This window comes from Panicum virgatum, chromosome 5N (genome assembly GCF_016808335.1).
Source record: "Panicum virgatum strain AP13 chromosome 5N, P.virgatum_v5, whole genome shotgun sequence".
In the NCBI taxonomy this organism is placed as follows: domain Eukaryota; kingdom Viridiplantae; phylum Streptophyta; class Magnoliopsida; order Poales; family Poaceae; genus Panicum; species Panicum virgatum.
This window is the reverse complement of record NC_053149.1, coordinates 42229237-42249339: the sequence shown is the minus strand read 5'-3', so window position 1 is coordinate 42249339 and position 20103 is coordinate 42229237. Positions and strand designations below refer to the sequence as shown.

General features: G+C 50.1%; 1 protein-coding gene across 3 annotated transcripts; it reads right to left on the bottom strand.

Annotated features, from left to right (window-relative positions):
- Positions 1–1086: 1086 nt before the first annotated feature.
- On the bottom strand, positions 1087–5940 carry LOC120673252 (translocase of chloroplast 159, chloroplastic-like). Of its 3 annotated transcripts, XM_039954012.1 has the most exons (4): positions 5007–5940; positions 4710–4910; positions 4368–4562; positions 1087–4279 (listed from the first exon to the last, which is right to left on the bottom strand). In XM_039954012.1, exons 1-4 carry the CDS (start codon positions 5784–5786, stop codon positions 1349–1351), a joined length of 4107 nt encoding a protein of 1368 aa, XP_039809946.1. In that variant the 5' UTR covers positions 5787–5940; the 3' UTR covers positions 1087–1348. The 3 variants fall into 3 exon arrangements, with proteins under 3 accessions (XP_039809946.1, XP_039809947.1, XP_039809948.1); XM_039954013.1 differs by lacking the exon at positions 4710–4910 and having other exon boundaries at positions 5007–5919; XM_039954014.1 differs by lacking the exons at positions 4368–4562; positions 4710–4910 and having other exon boundaries at positions 5007–5919.
- Positions 5941–20103: the final 14163 nt, after the last annotated feature.

The following is a 20103-nucleotide window of genomic DNA, read 5'->3' as shown; positions in this document are numbered from 1 at the left end:
GTCTTGCTGGCATGCTAATTCCATCACTTGCACTACAAAGCTGTTCAAGAGAACCACTTTATTTGTGTGCTAATATGACATTAACATGACTCCACCAAAGAACACTTTACATTAAAATAACACATTGGACCACGTGAACTTAGCCCTTGTATTTTCAATTTTGTTTTCGTTGCCCTGGTGCATTTTTCTATTTCCCCTTCTATTAGCCAAATACAGGAATCCACATCCCACCCATCAATATAGATTTTTGTTTACTTCACTTCAAACAAGTATTTGTGAATGGCAAACACCCAAAACCAATATAATCCAATAAACAAATCCCAGTAAAAAGGTGGATTAACAATTGCATAGGTCAAGGAATAGCTCACATTGCAATACTGAACTCCATCTGAAGTGATGGTGATGCAAAAGCTCAGTTGTTTAATACCTGTCATTGTCCAGAGGAAGCAGCATCTCCAGGCACATAACTGCCATCGCCTACCTGCAGGAATTTGACCACAAGAATTCCACCAAGCAGGAAGCAATCACAAGAAGCATAGCAGGAAGTAAAGAAAATCATGAATGCGGACCTAAATCTGAGTAAAACTGGGAAAATAGAGCATCTAACGGCAAGGGCTTCCTCTGCTGGCCTGCCTACGCGAGCACCCACACCAATCACATCATATCTGAGTAAAATTGCAGAGGTACAGTATGAGCCGATGTCGAGGAGCAATCGCAGAGATTGTAGGCATAGGATGAACAGATCAACTGCAACCATCTAATCTAAAAGAAAGGGGCTGGTCAATTCAATCATTTAGCATCAGCTAAAAGCTGATGAGCATTGTTCTTTACAAGCCCATGAATCCATGATGCATCTTGAATGACATATACAATCTGATGTGAATGTGTGCACTTCAACTACTGTTACATGTCCAGAAACATAAAAAGTTCAGATCTTCAATATGATGCATATGCAGAAACATGTTGATCCAGCAGTTTCTGAATTCAGAAGAATATTAGACTGATAACCACAAAGATCATATAAATTAGCCGCCAGATGCAAGACACGCTACCACCAGCTAGTAACACTAATCACAACATCAACACTAGTAGCAAAGCAGCATTATTGGATTTGTACAGAATAGTCTTAGGAATAGTAACACCGCGATAGATTGACAAACACAAGGATAATAGATCCCACGACATTATTCAGCTATAGTTCCAGACAAATCTCACAACCTTCTTCAGACAAAATTACGGCAGGAACAATCTGCCAATTACAAAAGAGTGAACTGAAATGACAGGAAATATGGTTCATTAGGAAAGGATGAGAAACGATATTGTGATCAAATAAGTAGTCCCTGACAGGTTAATAAGCAAAAGACGGTTCACTGGGCCGGAAGCTCCGGTAGATGGAAGCTGCGACCGGCACAAGACCCAGAAGTGCGATCTGAACCTGCTCCGAGGTGCTTGTCCTGATGGTGATCTGCCCACTCAGCTTGTTGTTCAGACCAAGTCGGACCGCTATCTTCGAGCCCCTTCCGATGGGGAATTGTGACTGCAAGTTAGCACCCAAAGCGAGGTCCCGGCGCCACTTCATCAGAGAAAGACCCAAGGTTGACAGGGACTGGCCAATTGGGTAGTCTTTGTCTTTCAGGCGTGCCTCCAAGTTAGCTCCATATGCAGTGTCCCCTTGGGCTTTCATCATACCAGTACTGGCAACTAGTGACAGCCTCTTCCCAAGGGAGAGCTGATCCTCGACCTTCAGTCCAGTTGCCACAATGTCCCCCAGGAAAGTTACTGAGAATCCTCCAGTGGTCTTGTTCTTCTTGATATTCTTGATTTTGGTCTCACCACGGAGAATATATGCAAGCTGCCGCCCGACAGTCTGGATATCAAAACCAGCAAGCGATGAGGCATTATCCCCATGCTTTGCTGCAATGGAAGAGTCTAAATGGATGCTGAATTCCTTCTTGTCCTTGGTGACCTGAACTGCTACATTTGCTGGGAACCTATTAAGGATAGCTAGTGTCTCTTCAAGGCTTACTCCATCATAACCACAATCATGATCCCACCCATGCGCATCTAAAACAGGCCTTGCTAGGACAGTTGAAGTTGGCTCCAGAAAACGGTACCGGTATGTGGGATTGTCGCAATCAAATGAAGGAGGCAGCACCATGTCAGGTAAGGGAACTGATACATTCTCTGGAGGAGGGTCCTGATCATTCTCACCAGTGATATTAGCATACATATAATCATCATCCAGATCAGTTTTTCCCCTCTTCTTCATCTCCTTTAACCTGCGGATCTCATCTTTCCATTGTTTCTTCTGGAGAAGCTTGACCCTGTAGTCATACTCATCAAAATATGCATTTTTCTGCTCCTTTGTGAGCCTCACAAGCTGAGCTTTGGTCAAGGGCTTGAAGGGTGGAAGCTGATCATATTCCTCTTCATCATCATCTTGTTCCACATCAGAATAATCATCCAATTCAATATCAGAATCACCTTCATTGCCCCCCTGCTCAGCTGAAAGTTTGGGGTGGGCTCTTGACTGCAAGAGTGAGGATAGCAGGAAGGGAAGAGGCGGGGAGCGGAAACGGAACCCAAAAAGCTTCCCAGGATTAGGGTCCTGAAGCTTCAGAAGTGAGTTGGCTTCTGACAATATCTTTGAGGAGTAGCACAAAAGCAGCATCTGATGCCTCCAGCTTTGGCCATTGGGAAGCACTTTCTGGCCCTCGCGGTTCCTCCTGCAAGAAGGATGGTTCTCAACAAGGGCTACTGGGTTCATCAAACGCATATCGCCTGCAGCCTGCCTGATGGATTGCTGGATGATGTGGGACCTCTGAGCCATCAAGACCTCATATGTCATGGGAGCACCATTGAGGCCTTCAGGAGGAGCAGAGGCAGCATGTGTGAGCGCAACAATGGCGTTGAACCATATGGATGAACCAAGAACAGCGGTAATGGTTTTCAGAAGAGGCAAATCATTGAGATCACGGCTCAGACTATCCAGACGATCAACATATAGAACAATATCTGGGGGACATTTCTTGGTAAATTTCTTGACAGCAGAAAGAACCTTTCTGTTTGATCCTTGGTCCATCACATTGGGTCGAAGGCCTGGTGTATCAATGATTCTAATCTTGACACCATCCACATCACCTACAATTTCTCGTACGTTGGTGGTAGCTGAGTTAAAGGCATCAGTTCTGGTCTTCTCTTCACCAAAAATAGAATTGATGGTTGCACTTTTGCCAACTCCAATCTTTCCAAGAACAAGTATGTTGCATGAGAAGTCCAGATCCTCTTTTCCCTCTGCTTCAAGAATTAAGGCCTTCCTCCGTGCATTATCAAGGCTAAAAGCTCGGTTGGTCTGCCTTCCATGCCGAATACCCTCAGCAAGGTTCAAACGATACAACACTTGTGCTGCTACTGTTTCTTCAGGAGTAGCTCCCAACCTGTAAACCAGACGCAGAAACTTCACCCTTATCAACTCAACTTTTTCGTGCAACTTCTTCTCTTCCTCAGTCATCTCTTCAGTAGGATCAGCGGTAACTGCAAGTTCCGAGGGGCTGTATGGGTTTGACCTGGCAGGTTGTCGAGGAGCAGTAGGCCTTAGAGATGTTGCCGATGAACCCAGACCAGCAGGTCGATCCATGGTGAATATTCTAGAACCATCTTGGGAAGCAACTGAGATCTTCCCATCTGATGATCCACCTGTCGCCGCTTTCAGAAGGGCGGCCAGGGCAGCAGAATCAAATCCCTTCTCATCCCCATCATCATCCTCATCATCCTCTGAATCATCAAGCATAATCTGCCCATCCATGCTATCATTGAAGTCTCTTGAGCCAGACACACTACCACTAGAGGATCCTTCCGCAAGCTCCTTCATGATCTGCTTTGCAGCTTCAGAGCTCTCTAAGATAGCAACCCGTGCGGGACTCGTGTCAGAGTTCACCCCATCCTCATCCTCATCAGCCTCGTTGCCAACTCCATCCTCATCATCTGCCACAGCCTCCGCAACAACTATGTCCCTTTCACCAGCCTCCTCTTCATGATCAGCAACCTCAGTAGCACCAGTAGTCTCATCAGCACCATTATTGTCATTGCTAGATTCTGGCACCAACTCTGGGGCAGCAGCACCATTTTCAACCTCTGTGAGTTTCTTGGCACCAACATCTTCCACAGCTTCACTGGCAGCAGCCTGGTCTTCAGCATTCTGTTCTTTCTCTGGGCTATCCTGAACCACACTGTTTGCAGATGCAGGAGCAGGCTCCTCTGCGCTTCCATCGTTCACAACCTGGAGAGGTGCACCATTTAAATTTGTTTAGATCACCACTAGCATCAACGCTATAAGAAACAAAATCAGATTGAGGACGCTCACTTACCACTGGACTCGCCTCATTGTCTAGCTGAGGCTCGGCGTCTTCATATTCAAGATCAGAATCCATGTTGGTTGATTCTTTCAGGGCTTCACTGGCAGCAGCCTGGTCTTCAGCATTCTGCCATTTCTCTGGGCTATCCTCAACCACACTGTTTGCAGATGCAGGAGCAGGCTCATCTTCGCTTACAGCATTCACAACCTGTATCGATGCATCATTTAAATTTGTTTACATCACCAGCATCAACGATATAAGCAATGAAATCAGACTGCTTCATTTAAATCTGTTTAAATCACCACTAGCATCAACGATATAAGCAACAAAATCAGACTGAGGACGCTCATTTACCACTGGACTCGCCTCGCTGGCCGGCTCAGGCTTGGCGGACTCGTCATTGTCGTCAACATCAGCACCCTTGTTAGTTGATTCTTTTGGGGCTTCCCTGGCAGCAGCCTGGTCTTCTGCATTCTGCCCTTTCTCAGGGCTGTCCTCAACCACACTGCCTGCAGATGCAGGAGCAGGCTCCTCTTCGCTTCCATCAGTCCGAATCTGTGTCGATGCATCATTTAAATTTGTTTACATCACCACTAGCATGGTAGCATCAACAATATAAGCAGCAAAATCTGACTCATGACGCTCACTTACCACTGGACTCGCCTCACTGGCTGGCTCGGGCTTGGCAGCCTCCTCTTCAACGTCAGCACCCTTGTTAGTTGATTCTTTCGGGGCTTCTTCACCTCCCAGAGACACCACATCATCACTGGCTACCTTCTTGTCATCTAATTCTCCATTAGCTTCAGCAACTGGGGCTACCTTATCCTCTGGTTTGGTCACCTCCATGCTCTCAGCAGAGAATTCAACCTCCTTCTCATCGCCCAATTCGCCACCATCTCCAGTCCCAGAACCTACCTCCTCGGCCTTGTCCTCTTCTGGTTCCAGCTTCTCCTCGACCACTGCCGACTCCGCGTAATCCGCTACCTTATCCACAGCCTTGGCCTCTACCGCAGCATCTCCTTCCTCCTGCTGCTCCCGCAATCCATCCTTCTCACCACCTTCCGATGCATCAGGGGAAGCCTCCACCGATTCGCCGGTGTCCGACTTGGACTCCACGGCTGGCGCGGGCACCGCCACAGCTTCCCCGCCGAAATCATCCTTGTCGGCCTCCGCCGCGCCCGAGCTCCCACCTTTACCATCCTCCTCCGCCTCTTCCACCTCCCCGCCTCCGGCACCCTTCCCCTCGCCGTTCTCGGCCTCCGGACCCCCAAACCCCTCACCTTGCCCCTCCAATTTCTCCTCCTCGGCGGCCGCCGCCGCCTCGACTTTCTTGGTCGGCTCCCCCTCGGCGGCGGCCGCCGCCTCCGCCGCCGGGGCGGGGCTCTCTTCTTCCACGGGCGGGACCGCGGCGGCGTCAGTGGTGGTGGCCATGGCCGCCTCTTGCTCCGCCAGCACGCAAGGAAGCAAGAAAACAGCAGCGGTAGGATTCGAGGAGAGGCGGGGTCGCCGGGTGGGGAGGCGTCGAGAAGATAAGATGAGGGGAGGGTTTTAGGTCAGGGTGGGGAGTAAAATTATCTTCCGGATATTTATGGGATGGCTTCCTTCAAATTTCAGATTTTTTAGCTGGAAAACATATACTCCTACCTTTTCTTCAGTTAGGTTTGGTGTGTTAATTGTAGGAGACGGTGCCACACAGCTGCACAACAGCACAAACTAGAGGTGAGATGACAAGGCAAGCAAAATCAAGGGAGGAAGGTGTGCTATGTTTTTTTTTGGGTCAGTTGGATCCATGCCACTACAATTTCACGATTTTTGATTTCATGTTGAAATCGATGCCATTGAGTGGCATGATTTTCAACGTGAAACCCAATTTCACGGAGTTGTGGTGGCATGAATCGAATTTTCCCTTTTTTTTTGGGGTGGGGGGGGGTTAGATTGGTTTGTCTTGTAGTTTTGGAGAGATATATGTTCATATGGTTTTATTTTATTTGATTTTATATGTTGTATTTGAAAAATAGGAGCATTTTTTATATTGATTTTCTTGGCATATTTTGGGCTCAACCATTAAAAAGAAAAGAAATAAAAAGGTTGTTTATAATCTGTTTCATTATCTTTTTATAATATTTTTGGGTGATTAGTTGAGCTAGCTAAGTGCTAGGATCTTTGTTACAAATATGTACATGGTGTAGCATATATCACCAGGCATTTAATTCTGGTGAAAATATACTTTTAGTTTTGATTATTAGCCTGTAATTATGGAAAAACATTCCATCACACAACTACAAAGTATAAGAAGCCAAAGAGCAGCAGTGAGATGGCAAAGGAAGCAAGCAAATCTAGGGATGACACTTTTGTGTTTACTAGGTGCATTGTTGTGTTTCGTGATGTTTTCTTTTGAGTTTGGTTTTCTACGTGTACTTCCACTACTTAAAATGATTTTTAAGGGAAAAAATGTATTTTTATGGATGGGTTAGCCGCTCTTACTTTTGCAACTAAAAATCAATTTGTAGGGACGGGTACCTACAATTGCAATTGTAGGCGGGTTATGGCACCACCTATCCCTACAAATAGTTTTGTAGGGACGGACCTATAAATCAAATTTTAGATAATGAAAAGTTAGGAAAAATTGAAAACAACAAAATAAGAAATAGAAAATATACCAGCCAACCAGCCACCACCACAAGCCCCTCTGCTACCGAGGTACAATTTTTTTAGGAAATGTTCACACTTGGGCAAAACTGAGGTTCGAACAACTTACCTCAAACCTCGCGTGTACCTTTCTCTCCACCACACTACACAATCACATGTGACTCTATGAGACATGTTGTTCTTTTATATTAACATAGAAATTAATTTGCACGAGCGGTTGACACCGTCACCCGCCCTAAAAATATTTTCTATTTTATTCCAAAAATTTATTTAAATCTTTAAATATAGCAAAAAAATTAAAAAAGTGAAACTTTTACACTATGTTATTATGAACTATGTATAGAAACAATATCCCAAATATATTCTGGTGTATATAAAGGTTAATATTGTGGAAACTTGAAAGTATAACTTGAGTTGTATGACATAATCATAGCCATCTGTAAGGTACAACTAGTAAATGATCTTGTGATTCTAAACGGTCTTACATAAATAATTTAGAAACTATAAAATTTTAGATATTAGCAATGCAACTTTAATATAGAACTACTCTACATCCAAGGTTTTTTTAAAACAAATAAAAACTTGTAGATTTTAAAACTAGAGATCATATAATAATTTTTTTGGACTATTAAATGATCTTAAATGAAAAAAATACATCCGAGGTTTTTTGAAAACAAATAAAAACTTGTAGATTTTAAAACTAGAGATCATATAATAATTTTTTGGACTATCAAATGATCTTAAATAAAAAATTTATTAACTACAAAATTTTAGATCTCATCAAGCTATACAATTTTGGTATAAAGTTTGTCTTCATCCGAGATCATATGAAATAGTTATGAATTTGTTTGCATGAGACCATTTGTAGGGGCGGATCAGCCCATCACCTATTCTTAAAATGTATTTTAGGGGCGGGTTATGGCGTCACTTGCCCCTAAAAATCAATTTTCAGGGGTGGATGAGGGTATCACCCACTCCTAAAAATGGTTGTCATTTTCAGGGATGGGTGATGCCATCCCCAATCTCTAGAAATGCATTTTCCGAAGCAGGTCAACTGCTACAATAGCTCCACCACCTTTGTAGGAGTAGATTACCTTTTGATCCGCCCCTGAAAAAATAGAATGTTCCTACAAATTATTTTCGTTGTACTATCCATATCTATATCATTTATATTGTTCTGTCTAATAGACAAGGTGAAGCATCTTGCCATAGTTTTATTACATACAGTGACAAAGAAAATTTGCATTGCCAATTCCATTGTGAATTCTAATTTTTTTTCTAGGTGCTGCAAGTTACAATAAATTTAGTTTGTTTAGCTCATATTTTAAGTTGACAAGAAAATTTTAATTCATAATAACTTCCTACAAAATGGCATGATGGATACCAGCTACCATATGTCGAATCAACACTGTATTGTGAAAAATGTTTAGCTTCCGTTACAGGATTTGAACCAGATACTGCATAAACCTTTTTAATCTAATGGATACTTTAGAAGTTGTAAGTAGTATGACAAGAAATGAAAATACAAAGGTTGATTTTACACAAGACCATGCTAATTTTTTAAAAAAAATTAGGTATGCGACCATACTTGTTTTCCAAATCTTTTTTTATAGTGGACTAGGTACTGGCTCATGCGTTGCTATGGGCAAAATAATATTCTTAATATATGCTATTGTATTTGTAACATAGATTTATTCTACATGATTATATGAATTGAATAAACTTGTTACAAGCGGTCTCATAACAAAATTTCTATTCTATCTCATCTCATTATAATTAATTTGTTCAAGGACTGGCGTTCTAGGATCCTGTGCATCCCAGCAAACTATGATCAAGCATCATATAGTCATATTATATCTTTTCTAGCCTCATTCTCCATCATGTTCCTGCATTCACTGTGGAGTGATACAACCACTTTGTACATCCACCTACCATGTCAAAATTTGCTTTATAACTTCAAGGTTAAGTAAATGGAACTAGATTTCATTACTAATAAGTCTACAAGGAATGGACTGGTTATCTGCATGTCTCAAGAAAGTACATATATGAAACCAATTTTTAGGATACATAATATATGGACATGCTCAGCATGACATCAATGAATGGCCTAATAAATAATTCTTCTTTGTGCCTTCCATTCGCGGTCATTATGATAAAGTTAGATAGCTTATCTTTTGAATCATTTTAATAAGACGTTGAGGGCCTCTTCAGCAGCATATTGACAAATTTAGTGGGATGCCATGCAGCAGACTTAACCAACATGTGTGATTAGATGTAACCATATATGTCAATCTAACTTTTCAACTGATTATGCTAGCAGGAGACATAGTTGCCTAGAGCAATCACAACAATGATGCACATGTGTATGCATTATGCAAATGGTAGTTCTTGAGATCATTTGAAATTAAAGTTCCAGCCACATCACTCAGTGATTTCAGCAAAACCATCAAAAACACATGTGCAAATGAATGCAAAAAAAAAAAAGGAGGTGATATTATCAACACAAATGAGTTGATGCTATAGATGTGCTATAAATGGTCTAGTGTAGCCAAAATGTGAAAACCATTTAAGTGGAAAATGATGGTACTCTAGCTACTATTTCTCAGGTTCATGATAAAAATTCATAATCATAAGTACAGTGTGTGTATTATCTAATGCTAGCTAACTAATATAGAGAGTCTGTAGATGATAGGGGCTTAAATACAGATTACAGAACTTAGGCTTTTAAAGTCATTTCGATGGTGATGTAGTCTTTTCCTCTATTTCCTCTGAAGCTTTTGGGGCAAACTAATTATGCAAGTGTGAACCAAACAAAAAAAACATAGGCTTACATGTTCTATAGAATTAAACATAGCCCAAGAAACATAGGTTACCAGGAAAAGAGCAAATGAACTAATGATTTGCGTAATTATTTCTAGCTGAGTTAACAAAGTAAACTCACCTCCTTTTGGTCTGCTGCGCTAGATGACATGGATGTGAGTATCAGGCCAAGAATTAATAGAGGCGCAATGAAATTCAGCAGATGTTTCATACACTACATCTGTCGGTGTCCTGACCCGGCGGTCCGGACCCAACTAGTGATTATGTTGCGTGTTCCTCGTCCCAGATAGTTGATGCAAGAGGCAACACAGTAACTCACGGGCTTATCCTGGTTCCGGCCGTGAGGCCGTACGTCCAGCAAAGGGGTGTGCGAGAGCACTGTACTGTCTTGCACCGGGGGTGCTTGTAGTAGGGGGTACAAGCGAGGCGAGAGAGGGAGGGAAGCTCCCAGGTCTCTGCTCGAGGAGTTGATTGAGGTGAGTGCCAATATCGGGGCTCAGAAGAGCGTATGTGCTCTGTGAGTGGTGCTAAGGGTTGTGTGCTGCTAGGATCGATCGACCGACCCCCTTAAGGGAAAGCCCACCTCCTCCTTTTATAGACACAAGGAGGGGCAGTGTACATGCACAGGAAGTCGTGGAAGTCGTCGTCTTCTCCCCGAATCGCGGGGGTGCAGTGGTCGAGCACTGTGGAAAGTACACTGTGGGGTATCGTGCCTGGTGTGGCCGTCATCCCGGGCGTCGTCCTTGGCCTTGCGGAGATCGCGCCGGCGTCCCTGTAGCTCCAGCAGGCGGCATGGTCATTGTTGTAGGAGGTACCGTCCTCCAGGCGTGGCGTGGCGACGTTCCGAGGGTCCTATGGGCCAAGGTCTCGTCCTGGTCAAGGCCGGAGCCGCTTCCGAGGGTCGTGTCCATGCCACTCGAGGGCTCCGCGGAGGGGAAAGCTTGAAGGAGGTATGGGGAGTTGGCAGTACAGTGGCCGGAGCAATGCCGAGCATGCCTTGCACTGCGTCGCAGGTTCCTACAGTATCGCCACAGCGTCCGGTATGGCGGGGCAGTGACCGGAGTTGGCAGACGGGACTCCGGTCACAGCCACTGTGAGGAATGGCGGCCTGACGCCGTCTGACCCGGGCGCTGTGGATGAGTGGTTGGAATTTAATGCCTCCGTACGGCGGGGCGGGTGAGTGGAAGGGCCGTTTGTCCTTTCCATCGAGGGGTGGCCTTAAGCGAGGCGGAGATGATCCGCTCCCCCGAGGGTAGGCTCGCTACCCTCGAGCAAGGCGGAGACGCGGGCCGCGGTCGAGGGTCTCGGCGGGGAGCCCTCGAGCGAGGCGGAGATCGCGTCGCGGGTTCGAGGGGGGTGCGGATGGGCCGCATTGTGTACGTGGGCCACGTATTTGGCTTCTTTGAGTCCTTTCCTTTCTTCCGGATTGGAAGGAGGTTGTTGGCCTTCATGGGCCCGGTTGCCTAACATGTGTTTGCGTTTTTAGGGTGATTTTAGTCCTTTGATTAGGGTGCCCCTAATCATGGTACCCGACAGTAGCCCCCGAGGCTTTGGTCGAGTCAGGGGATTCGGCCAAAGGGTATTTTGGCAATTTTACCCCCCGTGATGTGATCGATCGGCGTTACGTTCCCGCCGGGCGTGTCCGGGCGCTTGCCTGGTGGATGTGACAACTCGCCGGTCGGGGTAGTGTGCCCGCAGAAAAAGTACTCCGAGGCACGCGCCCCTTCTTGTTTTGTCTTGGTGACGAGACGCGTCAGCGTGCTGAGCATGGCAGGGTTGTGATGGCGCCTGCTGCTCTGCAGCCGGTGTCAATGCTGCGCTGTCCCGCGTGCAGGGTCTCAGCCCTACTCTCCCTGGTTGCCTTGCGATGCGCCGTTCGAGGGCAGTCGACCAGCGCCGATGCTGCGCTGCTCTGCGTCTAGGGGCTCGGCTTTGCCCTGTCTTGTCACGTCTCGGCATGGTAATCGAGGGCATCTTTCGCTCGTGGGGTGCCGCACCATCACAGGCGGTCCAAGCCTTCTCCCTGCGACAGGCTTAAGGCTTGGCGACCGGCGCAGCTATAAATAGGGGTCGTGGGACTCCTTTTCCTCTCCAACTTCCCTACTCTTACTTCTAGCTTCGCCTAAGTCTCGTAATGTGTCCCTTCGTCTGTCATGGCCGGCCCCCGGACGGGGTGGCCTGGCTTCGTTAGGATCTGATGCTAGAAGAATGCTTGCGAGCGGCGGGGGGAAAGCTAGAGAGGGCGTGCTCACCGTCCCCCAGCTTCAATGGGAGTAGCAGAAGAACATTGGGCCTGTGGGGGTCCTACTTCTGCGATGTCCCTCAGCCTGAAGGGGCGTTGAGACGCCTGACCATGGCGTCGGCGCCAGGTTTGGCGGCCGTTCTTCGCATCATCCCTCTTGGCGACAATGTCGCTCTCGGGGAGGTGGCGTAGAGGGTGCTATCCGCCAGCTTGCCCCCCGCAAAGTCTTCGGTGGAGGAGAAGCTAGAAGAAAGCTTGCGAGAAGGGCATCCCGCTGGACCCGTGCGGTCTTGGGGCTGCTCCTCGCAATCCCGAGCAGCCTGGCCGTAATGTCGGCCAAGGACTCGGTGCTCTTCATCGGCGCTCGTTCCTCCCCAAGACAGGGAAAATTGCCACGCATGTGGCAATGCGTTTGTACCTTTCGACGGCTTCAAGCCGGTAACCCTTTGTAATCTTTTGTTTGCTAAGAGCAATAAAGTCTCCCTCTTCTTTGCGTAGAGGATGACCGAGGGTGTAAGGTGAGCGTCAGCCCTGCAGAGGCTTAGCCCTTCGAGGGTGTGACTCGTGTACTGACCGCGGTGGTCTTGGTTTGCTCGGCGGGGACGCAATGGTGCTCCGGGGGGCATTGTTAGAGGAGTCTGATCCGGGATCGGGGTTTGTTGCTGGAGAAGCAGTGAGGTGGCCACTCCGAGTTGCCTATGCAGATCATAGTCGCCTCGAGCACCATGGCGCCGCCGCTGGGCGTGTCGACATCGTGCTGCTGGGGGCGCTCAAGCAGGCCTGCAGAGGATTTTGATCCTCGAATGTGTGAAGTTTCCTCCATGGGGGGCACGTCAGCCGACCCGCGGGTGTAGCCCCCGAGGCCTTGGAGGAGTGTTTGCACTCGTCCAAGGGCTATAAACGTCACCTCGCTTGGTTTCTTTACTGGGGAGGCTGCTCAGCTTCCTTTTCAGCCATCATCGGCGTTCCTTTCAGCCGGCCTCGGCATTTTTCGTGCTGGTGCAGCGATTCAGGGTCCTGTTGAACCATCTAGCGGGCACGCGTTAAGAGTGGGTTTTTTTGGCTAAACACGTGGAGCTTCACAATCGATGGTTGTCGATCCATTCGAGGGTGCGGCCTGAGCCGCGGTGTGCGAGGAGCCCCCGAGCCCTGGACTACGTGAAGGTGTTCAGAGGACCCTCGACTTTTATTATGACCCTCGTCGCCCTTCCACAGGGAGGAGGGGTGAAGCGCACCATACTACCCATGCCCGGGCCGCGAGCTATGGCTGCTTCAATGAGTTGTTATCGGGTGGTTCAAGTGGACGTCTGTGCCCCATTCGATAAGGGTCGGCTCGTGGTCCGTGGACACGTCACATAAAGCGCTCGCAAAGGTTCGCTAGGTGGGGCTCAGACCCATTCGATAGGGTCCGAGGGCTCGATGCTCTCCCTCGATGGGATCCCCCTGCTAGGCACCCTCGACTGGCCTTGAACACTGCGTAGGATGTCTCGAACTCCGTGTTCGAGGGTAGCTTGTACGGCACAACCATGCAGTCCCTGACTCTAGCGATCTGGGGCGCTTGTCGAACCCTCGACGGGCCAGGCTTCGAACAATTGATCAGTAAGACCTCGGAATAAGGCTCCTTCGAGGGTGAAGAGCCCCCGAAGGGAATGTTCCGTCACGATTTGCAAACAGCGCAGAGTCGCGGGTTGTGCGCGCGGGTCTTCTGCTGGTCGTGGGCGACGTGGCCCGGTACGTGCGGTGCAGTGCGGGCGTGCCTTTTCAGGCGGCTACCTCGGGTAGGCGAAGAGACATGGGCGGCGGCTGACGGATGGGAAAGTGCTACAGTCACGCCACACCCGTCGGTTACCGCGCCATAATTATTGCCAAGTGCGCGCGTGGGGGACTCCGCAGTCATGGGGCCCAGCTGTCGGCGATAGTGAAATCTACCGCATTCAATGCGGTGGATTTTGGCCACGGCGGCGAATCCGCACGTCTTGATGGATAAAAGCGAGGAAGGGGGGATTGTTTGGGCTCACCTGGCCTGTTTGCCTTTGTCTCCCCTGCCTCCTCCGCCTCCCCTGCATCCCGAGCCCAAAGTCGAGAGCCAGAGGAGGAAGAAGGAGAGAGCAAGAGCGCACTTTAGCCATCTTAGAGCTTGCTTCCTCGCATTCCCCGACAGTTTGAAGCGATGTCGGATGTCCAAGAGCCATTGTCATGGGGGAAGTCCACCGCCACCATGGAGGTCTTGGAGCAGCTAGTCGCGGAGAGGCTGCTTCCGATGAACCACAACTCGGAGCGTCCGGCGTGGATTCCCCCGCGGCCGAAGGAGACCGATCCGAGTCCCCACGACGGCTACATCGTGAGCCTCGTGCGGCTCCACGAGCGGGGATTCGGCGTCCCCATCGGCAGATTCATGCGGGCGCTGTGCAATTACTACAGAGTGGAGTTGCACAACTTCGGCCCCAACTCCATCTTGCAGGCGGCGGTCTTCGTCGCCCTCCACGAGGGTTACCTTGGGATCGAGGCACACTGGGATCTGTGGATCCACTTGTTCCGCGGTGAGCTCTACATCGAGAACGTGCGGGGCCAGCCGAAGAGGTTCGCCTGCGCAGGCGGTCTGATGCTCCATGTGCGCCCATACCGGAAGAATTTGTACATCCCTAATAGAATGACGACGAACAACGCCGGGTGGACCTGAGGGTGGTTTTACCTGCGCAACTTCAGCAACCGGCCCCGGCGTTCACCAACAAGGTGCTCCGGGAGAGGTCGGAGAAGTTGGACTGGGGGGTATCGCCCCCGCCATACAAGGCCAGGCTCGAGGTGCTCACCAACGCGTTGCAGAGTCTGGCGAGGAAGCGGTTGACGGTGGCGGCCGTCATCGCAAACTTCCATCGGCAGTGGGTGATCCCTCTCTTGGAGATGAGGCTGCCGATCTTCGAGCTCACCCCCGAGGCCCCGGCCGAGGGTTCGAGGATGTCGGACGTGCCGCTCCCTCGTACCCTCGCTGCCCGGAGGACGAAGAATGCGGTGGCGGAGTTCCCCGACAACCCAGATGATCTCTGGAAGATCAAGATGCGCCCCGAGACGGGGTACCTTTCTATGGTGAGTTCAAGTTTCAATTTGCCGTTGATTTGTGCTACTCCTCTCCCCACTCCTTGATCCTGACTTGGTTGCATTTGCAGGGGTGAGCTGCAAGGGCTACACCTCGAAGCCCCCGGTCCCGGAGGAACGCGAAGTCAACCGCCTGCACGCAGAGGCGATGAAGAAACAGAAGGACGCGACGAAGAAAGCCACCGCTAGGAAGAGGAAGAGGAAGAAAAAGCACGAGAAGGCATGCAAGATCGTCCACGCGGAGGGAAAGCCGCGGCCCGCCACACCCGAGTCCATCGAGGAGGAAGACTCCTCGGACGCTAAGCTCAACTTCTCGGACAACGACGAGGTGGCGACAGGCGTGGGTCCGCGGCGAGCGCAGAGACGCCTACGCAGATGGCCTCGAGGCGCCAAGCCGACCCGAGGGAGGTGCCCTCGGGCCAGTCATCGGGAGTTGTCATTGTGCCACGGGCCTGGAGGAGCGACCCGGGCAAGCGCAGCATGAGCGCCCGGTCAGGGTAAGTGATCTTGATTTCATCCTTCTAATTTGTTTAATCGACCCTCCAGTCTTGTTGACTTCAATGCCTCTTCCCGATCACCCAGTTCCGGGGCCATTGCCAAGGATGCGGCCCAGCTTGTGCCGACCAAGGCCCTCAAGACCGGCCTGTAGTGGACATAGTGGCGGAGGCCGCGAAGTTCCAGGAGGCTATGGCCCGAGGGGCCCAAAAGGTCCAACAGGCTTGAGTGCCGGAGAGTGGGGGTGACGCCGGTCAGAGCGGCGTTGTAACAGCCGCTCAGGCCGATGCCGAGGTGGAGGTCGGCCGAGGTGGCGTGGATGACGCCGCCCGGCCGGACATTGAAATCGAGGCTGGTTGGGACGACGCAGATAGCACCGCCCAGCCGGTCGAAGGAGGAGGAGCTGGTGGGGGCGCGCAGGAGCGCCCCGCCAGCCAAAGAGAGGAGGAAACCCCCGCCCCCGAGCCCCCGAGAGCTGAGGTCGAGGGTGTCATGGAGGAGGAGTCGGCGCCAAGGGCGGGCACCGGCAGTAGAGGAAACCTGCGTCCTAGAGCCTGCAAGGGCCGGGGACGAGGGTGTTGTTGCAGCGACACCGGCGCAAACGGCGTCGGTGAACGTGGTACCGGTGGTGCAGCTACCGGAGAGCAGCGATGAGTTCGGGGACTCAAGGGACATCGATCCTGCTGCTGCTGCCAGTGCCGCCGACTAGATCCCCGAGTTTGTGTCGGCCTCCAAAGAGGTACTTAGCGTGGGGACGTCCGAGGGGCCCCGCTGTGGGGTGATTATCCAGTCCGGGGTCCCCTTGGAGTTTCTTCGCAACGAGCAGGAGGAGGAAGACGTCTGGGAGGCGCAGTTTGAGGTCGGCTCTCGGATTCATAACCACCTCGACCGCGCCTTGGAGAGCCATAGAACGACGAGTTTCCAGATCAATAATGTAAGCGCCTTTCCCTGGGAATCGCTTGTGTTCGGTTTTTGTTTTCCTGTACTTTACTCACGCTCTTCCGCTTGTAGCAGCTGAGGGACATTTCGCACAGAAAGAGCGCCGAGCTAACCCGGCTATACTCCCAAATGCATTGGCTTGGGCAGTACAACGCCGACCTGGTGCTTCGGAATATCGACGCCAACACCCAGTTGACCAACCTGGGAGCGTGCCAGCGCATGCTTGAGGAGGAGCTGACGCGGACCGCGAGGGAGCGCGACATCCAGAGGGCCGCGGCGGAGCAGAAGGCTCAGGAGGCCGAAGCGCAGACCGCCGAGCTACAGCGTGTGAGGACGGTGTTCGAGCAGAAGGAGGCTGAGCTCCAGCACAAGGAGGCCAAGCTCCAAGGCAAGGAGGCCGAGCTCCAGCGCGAGAAGGCGACCGTAGCTACGCTGACTAGGACCCTTGAGGAGAAGGGCAAAGCCCTCGAGGAAAAGGAGGTGGCCATCCGAAACGCAGAGGCCGTCCTCAAGGAGAAGGAGGACTCCTTGTCCTCGCTCGAGGAGGCTGCCCGGGTCCAGCAGGAAGAGGCACAGAAAAATGTCGCGGGTGAGTGTTCGAAATTTCATTGTCGTTCGATCTGAATTTATCGCAGCTTATCTCGGTTCCTCTGATCAGAGCTGAGGTAGAAAGTGGCGGACGAGGCTGCGGCGAAGGTGGCTGTCAACGCCGCGCTCATGACGGCGCAGGCTGAATATGCTGAACTGGAGCAGACCACTGTGAGCGTGTGCCAGGAGCTCGAGGGGGACGGCGCCGTGTCTGGTAGCTCGGTGATCAGCCGCCTGCAGACGCTAGGCGGCCGGATCGCCGAGCACGCCAAGAGCACCTTCCGCCTCGGTGTCCTTCGAGCCCTTGCTGTAGCCTCGATGCACTATATCATGGACCTCCAGAGGGTGTCGTCGGGGTATGTGGTCCCAAACGACGCCAGCCCAGACACCGCGTCGGCCATCATGAACGACGCCGACACCACCGTCGAGGGGTTTGCCACCGTCCTGGCCGGGAAGCTTGAAGCCGGCATCCCCCCATAGCTGAATTCGATGCCGTTGAAGACCCACAAGGGGGGGGATGATAACCTGTTGGTAGTCTGGGCCTCGGAGCCTATGTAATAAGTTAGTACTTGTTGTGATTGTACTTTTTGGACTAAGAAATTCGTTATTGTAAATCGACAGTGTGGCCCATCGAGGCTTTATGTGTTCGAGCCTTTATTTTCTTTACTCTATTTCCGTGTTCTCGTATGCGACTTAGGTAAACTTCTGCGTGGGATTTCACGTTCATAATCGACTTAGGCGTAGGGTCGTGAGGGGGTGCCATATCCCGGAGGCGTAGGTGGCCCCGCGACTCGGCCGGCCCCATACCGTGGTTGCTTATGCCTCGCATCCGTTTTCCCAAGTATACGAGAAACTTAGATACGGAAATTTTTTGAAAAAACATTGGCGATTTTTGGGGACGTTCGGGGGTTCCCCCCATAGTAGCCCCGAGGGAGGCTTGGCTTTGCCGAGGGTAAAGCCAGGCGTACCTCAGTGTTCGTGCGTATCCGAGCCCCCGAGGGTCTGGAAAGTTCCCAAAAAATAAACAAGTAAAGTGTACTCCTTTATTGTTTCGGGAAATCGTAAATATGAGTATAAACGATGTACAAATAGCTTGGAACTCTAAGGATAGAAGCGACGTAGCTGCTGTATATTCCAAGCAATGGTGAAGAATTCGCCGTTTTTGATCGCCAGCTTGTACGTGCCGGGCTTGAGCACCTCGGCGATGATGTATGGGCCTTCCCACGGTGGTGAAAGCTTGTGGCAGCCCATGTTGTCATGCCGAAGCCTCAGCACCAGGTCGCCCTTATTGAGGTCTCGGCGTCAAACTCTCTACGCTTGGTATCTTCGCAGGGACTGCTGATAACGCGCGGAGTGTAGGAGCGCCACGTCTCGAGCTTCATCCACTTGATCCAGCGAGTCCTCGCGGGCTTGCTGGTTGTTGACGCTCCTTAGCGCCCCAATTTATGTACCACAAGCGCACGGATTGTGGTAGCTTTTCCCTAGAGTACTCCCCCAAGGTTTATCAATCCGTAGATCGACAAAGAACTACCTAAGGTTTTCCATCTAATCTAACGGACCTATCCTAACATGAAGCATAAATTGCACATATAGAGTAAACCTTTGATAGATATGAGTGTTGTGTAAAGGTTGATCGCATCCATGAACATCGGTAAGGATAAAGCATGACCGAAGGTATGACTAAGCCTATCACACGCATTCTAGTTGTAGTTCTAGCTAAATGAGTAAGCACAACATGCATCTCATCCAAAGCTTCTTTAAATCGCGACCTCTAAATTGACCCTCGAAACCCCAAATCTTACACAGGCTACGCCCTGTCACGGCGCTCCCTATCGGTAGAGTAGTTTCAGAGCACGAAGATGTGTCGAACCCCTTTGGTATGTCCGGCATGAACCCTTAGCCACCACGGCTACAAGAACACCCTAAGTGACCTATCTTAAGAATAGATCTAAGAACAAGTGCATCAAAGAAAGAACGAAATCAACAAAAGAGGTACTCCCAAGTGTCAACCCAGGAGATACTTGATCGCTAAATAGATCGGATGACATGAAGACATTATTCACATAATAGATTCGTTTGGATCGTCATCACCGAGTACATACCATCGACGACTCCAACTAGCTTATGAACTCCACCATGACACAACCACGCAGGGAGGCCATGGTGGCTAGGGGCGTCCTAAGCCATCTCCTAGACAACTTCGAAGACTTGTGGCGGCCATCGTCTCCCTCCGGTCTTGGCCCTAGGTTTTCGTCGAGTTCTGGATGGATGGATGCCGCGAGTTGAATAAGGTGCGAGCTATTTATGAGCCGAGGAAGCCACCGGTCGAAGGGGAGGTCGAACCACCTCGGAAACGGGCTAGGCCGGCCGGCTCATGGGCCTAGGCCAGCCGGCCTACCCTCTTTTAGGCCCGCCTCGATCTCATCTTTTGCGTGTAGACACCTCGCATCTTCTAGAGTTTATGTCCTTCACGATTGCACCCCTTTGGACGTCTTTATCTTGGAGATATCTTCGAGGAAAGAATAGGATAGGGAATCCTTCCTTAAATCCTATCATTCCTTAAATCTTCATTTGCTTTGCTTAATCCCGAAGTATCTTGATCTCATCTTCGTGGGCTTGGTCCTTTGGGCTCTCTTGGAGGATGGATGTGCATGAATGGGCTTCGAATCAACATGGGCTTTGGTCATTCCTTTGGGCTTTGTCCTTCGTCTTTCTCCGTGTTAGCGCTCGATCACGGGCCTCATCATTTCATGCTCCAAAATAGGCCAAAAACCTGCAAAAACGAAGTTCCTCCAAAATATATGTGCAAATGTGAAAATGACCAATAATTAGGCCGGGGTTAGGACGGTTAGTGATTTTGATATTAAATTCATGCCATTATGAAGGATAAACAAGAGATAAAATGGGTACTTAAGAAGCGCC